The sequence below is a fragment of the Thunnus albacares genome, chromosome 1, assembly GCF_914725855.1.
Source record: "Thunnus albacares chromosome 1, fThuAlb1.1, whole genome shotgun sequence".
Classification (NCBI taxonomy): Eukaryota; Metazoa; Chordata; class Actinopteri; order Scombriformes; family Scombridae; genus Thunnus; species Thunnus albacares.
This window is the reverse complement of record NC_058106.1, coordinates 24,305,951-24,317,421: the sequence shown is the minus strand read 5'-3', so window position 1 is coordinate 24,317,421 and position 11,471 is coordinate 24,305,951. Positions and strand designations below refer to the sequence as shown.

The 11,471-nt window shown below is 37.9% G+C and overlaps 1 protein-coding gene across 1 annotated transcript in view; it reads left to right on the top strand.

The window, feature by feature from the left end:
• Window positions 1-11,471, top strand: part of lgr4 (leucine-rich repeat containing G protein-coupled receptor 4) — a 36,546-nt gene that overhangs the window by 1,356 nt on the left and 23,719 nt on the right. The window contains exon 2 of the mRNA XM_044351202.1: window positions 10,208-10,279. Coding sequence (XP_044207137.1) covers window positions 10,208-10,279 — 72 coding nt within the window. The remainder of the gene's footprint in view (window positions 1-10,207; window positions 10,280-11,471) is intronic.

Here is an 11,471-nt window from a genome sequence, read left to right as displayed (position 1 = left end):
ACACACAGCTTGACAAGTTGTCTCTAACTTTCCATTGGAGCCAAAAAGTTAAATCCTTAACTGAAACAGCATTATATCAACTCACTCTTTGTGTATTTGATATGTTTTTGGACTGAAGTGAAGAATTATTTTCATTATCAATCAATCATTTTGATTGTAAAATGTCAGGAAGTGGTGAAAAATGCCCCACAGAAGTTTCTAAAGTCAAGGTGATGGCTTCAAATGAAACAGTCCAGAAACCCAACCTCATTTATATAAAACAGAGAAAAGCAGCAAATTACTCATATGTGAGATGCTTGAACCAGTGAAGTTTGATATTATATACTCAATTAAAGACTTACACGTTGCAGATTATATTATGTTAACTAATTGTTTCAGCTCTAGACATGTTAAAAAAGGGGTTTGTTTCCATTTCCATTGCAACATGGAGTTGATCCAAACAGTGCCTTGTTCCCAGTGTTTAATGTGTAATATAAAAATAATTAGGAGTCAAACTTGTGCCATAATCACATTCTCGCCACAAGTCTGTCACCGCTGCTACTTAAAACTGATTTTTTTTATGAGAGGTACAGTAAATGGGCACCACAGATTAGCTCGTCACATAGTGGTGCAGATACAGTTGATGATTGTTCCTGAAGAAACTCCTCGTTTTATTTCACAACCTCTGGGTTAATCATGAACTAAAGTAACCACCTTGGTACCAGCATTGAAAACAGCAATTTTTTTTGTGGCTTTTTGTAATTACTGTGCTGCCTCAATAAACAAATAGAATAAATTATGAGTTGAAGTTTACGGAGGCGTCTGTCTATTTAAAATGAGGGTTTTTTTTTTTTTGGTTAAGTAAAATAACCTGTATTTCACTGTTACTTAGCCTAAATGTTTAAAGGTTTGCCCTTGTTTTGGGAGATCTCTGTGCATTTTTGCCACCTTTTTTAAGGGGCTTCACTACACCAGAGCCAATATTGTGCCACTTGAAATCACCATTGTTAAGAAAGTGTTAGATAAAGTAAACAGAGGAAGCGTATTCATATACCAGTCTGTCAAGACATGTCACACTAGGCCTGCTGCTTGCAGCTGAAACTCTCAGCATAGTTTTTCCTCTGGGGGAAAAATACTCCCAATTTATTATGGGCAGTCTGACATTTCAGTCTCTACATGAAACAATGTTTTCACAAAGTGATATCACAGTCCTGACTGCCACTCTGCTAGTCTACTTTATGTCAAAATGGAGACCAATGTGTTGTTTTCAAGATTGTGCTATCTTCTTGTCTCGCAGTGTACGTGCACATGGTTATCTAAATGCTCTGTGACAGGTTTTAAACACTGAGCCGCCTAATATATTCAGTTCAAACTCTTAAAGTATGTGAAAGGTTGTTTGTCCCTGTCGCTGTCTTACTCTCATTTGTTCTCCTGGTCTCTTGAACTTTAGTTGTCCTCTCCCACTCCCTCCGTCTTTTGTATGTGGAGCACTGGGGTTAGGGATCATGATGGATTAGTGAGACATATTGCAGCTGCAAGAGCTCCTTCTCTCAGGGCTAACGCACCAACAATAGTGTGCTGATATGTAAAGGAAAAATCTCATATACGAGTGTTTTGTCATGACAGTGTTTGAGCCGAACGTCAACAAATTACTTTGTAGTCACTGTGTCTTAAGTGTCAGCGTGATAGCGTTGAGAGAAAAATCTAGTTTGGTCTGTGCTAATGGGTAGGAAGGTGTGTACATTTAAAGATACAAACACACATAGACACACATAATGGAGGAAACAGACAGATACAAGATAGTGTTTTGTAAGCCTCAAATGTTAGGAAAATTCCTCATTACAGGGATTAGTATTTAATTATTTTACTTTTCTACCATTATTCATGTGTTTTACTTTAAAAATAACTTGTGGTAACAAAAGACCACGCATTTTACAATAAATCATATGACAACACTGGAGTGGACTCTTACCTACAGCCCACAGGGGCTTGAGTTTTGGCTTCTGTAATGGAAACAGCCTTGTCACAGAAAAGCAGATGAGAGAAAAGAGGAGGCCCCTCAGCCAGTAACAAAGCAAACACTCCTTTTGAAGGTATGTAGTTTACCTGCCACTGAATCTCTGCACCGGTTTCTTTTTTCCCCGTGTTGGTATAGTGTCTGTGTGAACTCTTGTGCATTTTAAGGCACTGAAAGGGGGTTGCTACTGCTTCTATCCTAGTTGTGCTGTGTCCTTTCATAGTGTGAACAAGGTTGAGACTTAGGGGAAAAAGGAGGGGTGGCATCAGGGGTCTTGCACTCTACTGGTGGAGCTCGCCGGCTTCACCATTGGTGCCCTCAATCCATTTTTAACTGAATGATACTTTTGTTCTTGGTCAGCAGAGGTGAAAGGAGCCAGTCAGTGGTTCCCGCTCCCAAACAGGATGACTTGTAGATGGGAGAATATTAACACTCTCTCCCCCTCTCTGACTCCCCCAACCCTGACCTCCACTTGCACACCTATTCCCACCCCCCCCCGTCACACAGTTTCTAAGGACTAATGATTGTATGTTTTCTCAGGTCTTGTGAGTATCCAAAAACTAAATATCACCACCAAGTTAAGTTTGGAAGAAATTTAAGGTTTTATCTGTCTTTGAACATAGCAGTTTACTTTGTGTTTTGACTGGTTAAAACAGCGGTTCATCGCTCAGAGGGTAAGACTGTGATGTCTTTTGGGACTCTAAAGACCCTGTGAGAGGGTACAAGGACAATGAAGAGGACATTTTAAAGAGTGATAGTTGAATGTTTGGAAGTGAGTTTGAACATAACAGAAAGATTATGTATTTGCAAGGTTTTGATCTTTGACCACAATTTTAAGTAGATGACATCAATTTAAGTGCACTATAAAGAACTATGAAGTATAGTAGCCCTTATTTGGAGCACAAGGAAACGATGCTAATTGCTAAATTGCTGTGCTGAACCTGCTGTTGGTGTTTGTAATTAAAGTGGAGTAATAAAAGTCAGTTAGCTGGTGTCTTATGCAGTAAATTATGGACGTAGCCTATTTAGTATGAATATGAATTAACTGTCTATAAATTACATACACTGTATTGGACAGACTCAATTAGATTTTGACAAAACTGTCCAGAGCAATGCTTATCATTTGTTCCCGTGTTTTCAGCATTACATTGATAGACAACTACGTGCACTACAGTGTTTGTTTAATTGTACATTACACATACACTATGTTGAACATCTTTTATTGGTTATTTTTGAGGAAATAATGATGCATTGTTCTACTGGTAAACAGGAGAAATTATTATTTTTGACAGATGAATTTACTGTTGTCAAGTGTGTTGTAGAAATAAAGCTAGTTGTGAATCAATGACATGTACAAAAGTTAGAAAGACTTTAGGGACATATTTCCAGACAACAAACAAAAAGTTACCCAAAAGCAGTTTACCTTCAAGTTTAGCCACTTTAGTGTCTCAGTACTTAAACTAAATGCTAATGCACAATGATGATGCTGACATGCTGATGTTGAGCAGATACAATACTTTCCATGTTAACCATCTTAGTTTAATGTGTCATGCTAACATTTTCTAATTAGTGCTAAACACAGAGTACAGCTGAAGGGAATGTCATTAGTTTCGCAGGTATTTGATCATAAACTGAAGTATAGAGGAAATTAAATGATTGTATAACCAAAGTTATTACAGTTCATCCTGAGGGGGACAGGAGCTGTTGATGCGTGTTCCAAATTTCATGGCAATCCATCCAATAGTTGTTGAGTGAACCTCATGGTGGCGCTAGAGGAAAAGTCAGTGGATCACCAAACTCAGATGGATTCATCCGCTGGGGACCATGAATGTCTGGTAAATATTGAATGGCAATCCATTCAATAGTTAGTGAGATATTTCAGTCTGGACCAAAGTGGTTGACAGACCGACAGACTGACATTGCCATGCTGCTAACAAGTCTAAAAATGTGTAAATTGTTAAATCAGTAGGGAGACATGGGAAGCTCTTCCACACCTGGAAGTCTGGTTTCACTTGTTGTGGAAAGGGATAAAGCCAGAAGAAAAAGGTAAAGGAAGTGAACATATGATTTGCATTCCAACATATGTAAATCCTAATATAGAGATGCAAAATCCTTGCTAGTACTATAAAAAAGGTTGGAAATGGAATCAAATGTATACCACTATTACATGTAGACTCTGTATTTGGCACTTGAATGTAGCTGTAGTTGAAAGAATTGCCTTTATTTAAGTCTTTTCTCTATTAAAGGTTTAAATTCATTGCGGTATCACACTGTGTTTGGAAGCCTTTTTTATACAATTCAGAACAGGGTCATAATTAGAGGCAAGATTTCAGTATTAATAAAAGATAATTACATAATTGTAAATTGTTGTCTGAGGCTGTGTTTCCTCATTACTAGAATCCTGATATTAAAAATATTCAACCACACTTAGTGGAAGCTTTAGAGCTGTGTGCTGTAACGCTTTGTTGCCACTGACTGTGCAGTAAAAACAGCAGCTGCAGTCAACAGTGTCTGCGCTAGATCAACCCCGGTACTGAATGATGTGCACTCTGAAGTGTTTTGACAGAGCTCACAGCCCAATACATAGTGATGTACTTAAACTGTAAGTTAAAAATAGAAGCTTAAAAGACATTTTAGGTAGCACATAAAGCAGATAGTATAAACAGCAATATTCAGTAAAATCGAAACATCACACAAACTCGAAATCTGATGAAATGTGTCCAGTGTAGAGTCCATTGAAATACTTACGGCTTTGTAGCTGCTGGCTTCAACAGCAGGTAACAGAGGGTGATCAATGAGGAAGCAGCCTGTAAAACAAAATACATCATGGTCATCAGAAAAAAAACACCTTTGCATGTAAATTTCTAATGCTCCAGAAACTGATATAACATTTATTTGCATTAATGCAGATAGGGCTGCAACTAACGATTGTTTTAGTATCGATTAATCTGTTGATTATTTTCTTGATTAATCGATTAGTCGTTTGGCCTATAAACTGTGAATGGTGAAAAATGTAGATCATCGTTTCCCAAAGTCCAAGATTGTTTTGTCTCGACCAACAGTCCACAATACAAAGATATTTAGTTTACTGCCGTAGAAGAGTGAATAAACAAGAAAATATTCATGTGTGAGAAGCTGGAGTCAGAGAATTTTGACATTTATTCTTCAAAAATGACTCATAATGATTAATCGATTATCAAAATAGTTGGTGATTCATTTTCTCGAGCGTGACAACCAATTGATAAATCAACTAATTGTTGCAGTTCTAAATGTAGACATACTTTGCATAACTGTAAGACATTGAAAAAAAATAATGAGCAACTTCCATTTTTTCTTAAGAGCATGACATCATGAGTGTTTAAACAAAAGAGAAATTAAAAATAACAAAATGCTAATAAGAGTTTTAATTCCACATGGCTCTAGAAGCTGCTCCTCACTTCTTACCAGACCGACATGGTACGAACCAGTTGGCCGAGAGATCAATTCACCACTCGACCTAACTATCCTTATATCTGTCACAAACAAGCTGTGAAAACACAGACTTGAATGAAAGCATGTCTCTTGATAAATGCTGTCTAATGTCTCTGTGAGATGAGTGGCCTTTTCTATATGTTTCTCCTCTGTGTATTAGTGCTCCAGTAGCACAGTTACTATTTACAGTATCTAACTTGTAAAATTGTATTTTTTTTTCTGTGACCAGTGATGTTATCTACAGTCTGTACTACTCTTTTCTGATTGGCTGGCAAGGGATCATTAAAATCATGTAACACGACATGTTAAGCATTGATCTGGTCAACAGTTTCACCACCACCAGTGTGCAAGGTTATCAAGCTGCAGGTAGCCATAGCAACAGTAGCTCTACTTTGTGCTGTGTTACCAGTTAACTGACAATTATACATTAAATAATCATAAACAGCATGGACAGTATTCTAAATTTGATTGTATTGACAGTCACATATTGAAGTTGCTTATAATTGTGCTCTACATGTTGCATAAATATGGACAACATGGTTCTTGTTTGGAGTGTGTGGTCAGAGCATGCCATGTCTTTACCACGTTGTATACTTCTTGCAAATTTACTGTGTTGTTTGGTATTCCATCATATCTAACTACTGGAAAATTATTCACAGCCACCCACTGAGAAAAACCTCAGATGACAAGAATGTACAGTTTGTTTCACTTTTGCTTTCACAACGAGACATTTAGACTCAAAGAATACAAACCAACTGGTGATCTATCTCAGCAGGATATTCAGACATTAGAACAAAAGACAGGATTGGAAGTCATTTTAAGATTATTCAAGTGATACGGGTGCCCTCAATTGCAGTTTTCAAAATATTTTTAAACAGACACAATATCACTATATTGTAATACTCATGAACCTTTTTCATGTTTTGTTTTGCAGCACTGAATCACCCATTAATGGATATAATAGGCTTTTGTGACTCTGGTTTAATGTCAAAGTGAAAACAAATCTAAAACATTCCTTTCAAAATGCTGTTACAGTATGGTGTGGGAGGGCGTTAGATGGATGAATAGCAGTGTATGGTTACCACCAGGTATTATGTCGTGCGCTATGACTGAAATGTTGGTTTTTAGTTTTATCAGGCGATGGGATCTTTGTTCAAGACATGCACCTTTTTTCCAGGAGTCTTTGCACTCTGCCACACAGGCTTGATTCGTGAAGTGCTGCACTGATCATTGTCCTGTTGAAACCTTTCGTAGGAACTGATGAACTCTCTGGTTATGTCACAGCAGCTCCTGGCATCTTGGCTACTAGCTCAATCAAAGTCCTTTTCTGGTTGTTTGTTTTGGTCAGGTGACTAGCTCATGGAAGAGTTTGGGTAACCTATGTTTAATTTTCCCTAATTGTGAAAGCCTTTTGCTCTTTAGCAACTTTTGTCGGGTGTCAGCTGTGCAACAGTTACACTTGTATTTAGCATCGATTAAGCTCCTCTTAAGATCTAGTTTGTGTGGTAATCTAATGACTCGTAAATAGGGCTGAATGATTTTGAAAAAATGTCTAATTGTGATTATTTTGACTGATATAGCAATTGAGATATGATTTGCAATATTAGAGGGAATGATCATTTTTACATCATTAAAGTGAAAATTCTCATTTTCACTGAAAAACATGATTATGGTGTGATTTTTTTGGGGGGGGAGGGATCTGTAGAATATGATGTGTAGGCCAGGACATCTCTGCAGCACGACAGTATTTAATTTAAAATGGTATTTTGATACATACATTTTGCCTTTAACAAATATTGCGCCTCCTGTGATTTGAAAAAAAAAATTGCAGTAGGCTATGTTGCAATTTCGATAACGTTTCAATGAATTGTTCAGCTCTACTTATAAATCTGTACTTAGTAAGTTAGCGTAGATATAGCATGTTTACTAACAGTTGGTGTCACAAGTTGCAGGTCTGTGCTTCATTTCTGTGTTTAAATTCTTATTATATGTACTGTCTTTGTGGAGGATAATATGGGCAGGTTTTCTATGAAATCATGTCCAATAACCTGAACTAGTCACAAGTCAGGACCATCAAATTGTGCATTCATCTTGAGGACATTCCAGAAAAAATTGGAATTTATTGTCTGGAGATCAGTTACCAAAACAAAATCCTATTTCAGCTGATTTTTATGTCAAGTTGTACAAGGTTTCACAACAGTTCAGATGCATCAACTGGGTAGATTTACTTAGTTTCTTACTTAGAATGCTTAGTTGGTCTTTGCTTTAGGTACAACATATGTATTATCCCATCTCATTCATTCCCTTCTCTTCTGGTCTCTTTTGGCATCGCTATCCATAACTTGGCACCATATACCTTCTGGTATACATCAGTGAGTTGATATTTGATTGATTTTAAACTTAGTAAAGGCTTCTTTAAATGAATTACATCATCACATACTAGAAGAGCTATAAAAATCAAGTGAAAATTCAGCAGATTAAGATCGGTTATTTAGAGGTTGTCTTCCCAAGAAAAACTACTGTTGACTAGCAAATTTACTGCAGGGAAGGGAACAGTTTAAAATTTGATACTCTTTTAAGTTAAGAAATCTTGAGTGATTGTCTTTTGTTTATTGATTTAGGCAGCATTTCAATTCACAATAGTGCACAGCCTTTTTGTGTTTTTGTTATTTCCATGTTGGCTGACTAAAAACCTCAGATTGTATTTTTAAGGGGATTATATTTTGACTTTCAGAATATGTTCATGCTTCACCTTTTCAGCCATATTTTCCTCTCCTCAAAGCACGTCTGCTGCCTTTCTCAGATTCTCTGCTTCCTTTCTGCTAAGATGAAGCCAAATGGCACATGGGATAGAAATTTACTGATACCTGCTTGTAGAAGCGTTTAGGCTTGTCACCATTTATCACAGCTGCATTTTTAGTGTCCTCTTCAATCTATCTTAGCAGGGACAGGCCAGGACCTTGATGAGTAAAGCAGCCAGAAACAGAGGGAGGGAGGAAGTGTGATAGAGTCATGCAGGCCTCCCGTACTCCCCTGCCCTGCATGTGGTTCAGACCAGTAAACAGTCTGCGGAAGATTTAGTCAAACGTTTTAAAATGTGGTTAGGGATGTATCCATCTGACCACCAGCGGTGGCAGATCTGCAGCAGTGGTTGCAGAACACCACCAGAGGTTTTTCAGCATAGGAAAGAATGATAAGAAGTGGGTGGATGTTGATGGAAGTGTTGTTGTAGCTGCACAGTCTATATAGTAATTGGATAACCAGGTAAGTGGAGATGGGACATAGGTCTCAGGGATGATGAGGGTTCTGTCAGGGCCCGCCTTTTAAGGCTTCTGTGTGTGTGTGTGTGTTTGTGTGTGTGTGTGTGTGTAGCTGGGACTGCAGAGGAAGGGCAATATGATCCTTGTAGGATTCAGGGGCCCACACACAAGGTCCTAGAGAGATCTGGCAGTGAAATTTAAGATGGCCAGTTGGAGAGTGAAAGGGGAGAGAGGGGTGAAGGGGGTGTTTCGTTTGTGAATCCCGGATGTTTTTCAGTCTTGATATGTGCCATCTCTTTACGTGTGGTATCTGGGGGGCTTTTCTTTGGAGCAGGTTAGTGGAGTCTGAATCAAGATTAATGTGCACTGCTAAGACCTGAGCCTTTTGTCCCTCTTTTACAGTGACAATCCCTTACTTTTGTAATAGTCTGTTAAAATACGGCACTGCATCTCTAAAGTTACTATATTTTTATATATTTTCTGTATGAATCACATACATATTGGTGTGTTTTTAAAAAAATCTTTATGATAAACACATATTTTCATATTAGCTTTGGTGGGGAAGCAAATCAAGTCCTGTGTGCATATTTTTCATGCTGCTACATGCCTATCTTTACTTGAAGTTGGTTTGAAAAATGAAGATCCCCGGGGCTAAAGAGAAGGGCTTTTTCAAGGCTTTTTTTTCTTTTTTTTTTCCTTTTTTTTGAGGTTACACTCATGCAGGCACAGTCAAAGAAGGAAAACTGCCATAAGGGATAAGTGACACAACCACCCTATTGTTTGTATTTTTGGTTTACAATCAGAATCAAATCATGATCATATCTTAAATGCATGTTTTCTATAGTTTATTTCACAAAATAAGACCTTATACACAGGTGATGTCATTTTGAGACATTTTGAGAAATTAGTAAAACTTCTGTAAAATTCAATTTATAAAAATAGGACAAATTTAATTTGTACAACATGTTTTAAAACCAGGGTTACAAAGTGCTTCACAGTCACATAAAACATCTAAATAAATATTTTAGAACTGCATAGTTGATCAAAAGAAAATTTAATGAACTATTTTGTTGATCACTTAATCATTTAAGTCAAACATTTTCTGGTTCCAGCTTCTCAAATATCATATGTTTGCTGCTTTTCTTTGTTTTACTATATAGTAAATTGGATATTTTGGGGTTTTGGACTGTTGGTTGGAAAAAAACAATATGTTTGATCATGTCACTGTGTGCTCTAGGATAATGTGAGGGTATTTTTCCACTGATTTCTGATGTTTTCTGACCAAATGATTAATTTATTAATACAGAAAAAAATCAACATCATTAATAGAAAAATAAGCAAAAATGGTTAAATTGATGATTTAAAGGTTTTTGCACCTTGTGAATACATATATTCTCCAGTTGTACTCAATTAGAAATATTCAAAAAGTATCAGGAAACTGGGATTTTACTGTATTTCTCACTGGTTTTTATTTCCACAGAGACCTGAGCATGAACAACATCACTGAGCTTCCAGCATATGTGTTCAAGAACTTCCCTTATCTGGAAGAACTGTGAGTACATGCCCCCTTTTTTCTCCTGTTAATGATGTATTCACTCTGTACAGTGTTGACATGAGGGCTGGGCTTTATGATATGCACCTGGATATTTGACTTTGTACTGCAGCTCACAGTATAGGTGCATCACCATGTCCTTCTGAGCTGTTGAAGATAAGCACAGTATTACGAGACATTAAGAATCACTCACCATTCATGAAATGAACAGCAGTTATAAAAGGTACAGTAAAGCTCAATTAAAAAGGTGAGGTGAGACAGCGTGTATTGAAGCTACAATCATGTGACATCCTGTGTGGATTTTTGCTTTTAAGGGATTATCAGGGTGGCAACAGCACATCTCCGCTCTGGGGCTTTGTTGAGTGGCGTACATCTAATCTTAGCGAGTGTTTGTTATTTCTTTACTCTTTAAATACTCCTCTGTCTGGCTCAGTGCTGCTGGGAGTCTGAGATAAAATCTGTCTACCTGATATCAGGTAACATGCAGCCCTGAGAATGCAAAATGACCAGCGAGTGAACACACTCCAGCGGTTCCAGCTCCACTTGGCCTTTGCAGGCATGTTTTTTCAGCGCTCATGCATCTTTCAGCCGACTGAGTCTTCACCCTCTTCTTTTCCATACACCACTCCAATCTGCTTTGTCGAAAGGCAATTTACTTTTCATCGTATTGTGTGGAGGAATGCAAGGCAGGAAGGAGTAGGGCAAAACAAAGGTTTCCATGACAACAAGCCCAAAAAACCCACCCAGTCTTGCTGCTACTTATTTCTTGTCAGATCATCATAATGGTCGGACTGTCGTCCGGGTGTCTGTTTTTGAAGAAAGGTATTTTGATTGACATATACCCTTAGTTCATGTGTGTGTTTGTTTAACCTTTTTCTGGGAACAAATCTACAGGCTTGTCTCAATGAACTTTGGTGTATAACGTTTTCGCTCTAGGGCTGCAGCAGTGTCAGTGAACCAGAGCCCGGGCCCTGAGGGCAGAGAGGGAGAGAAAGAGTTGACAGAAAACGAGATCAGGGAGAGAAAAGAGGGCAGGCCATCCTCATACAGGACAGGAACTGAGACAAGGAAGGAATATTCCCTCCTTCGTAGTCACGCAATTCTCCTCCGCTCTTTTTCTTTCTAGCCAAAGGCACAACAAAACTGAGCAGACGTGATGACAGGTATTCTCTGTCTCCTTTGTAGTTTGTTT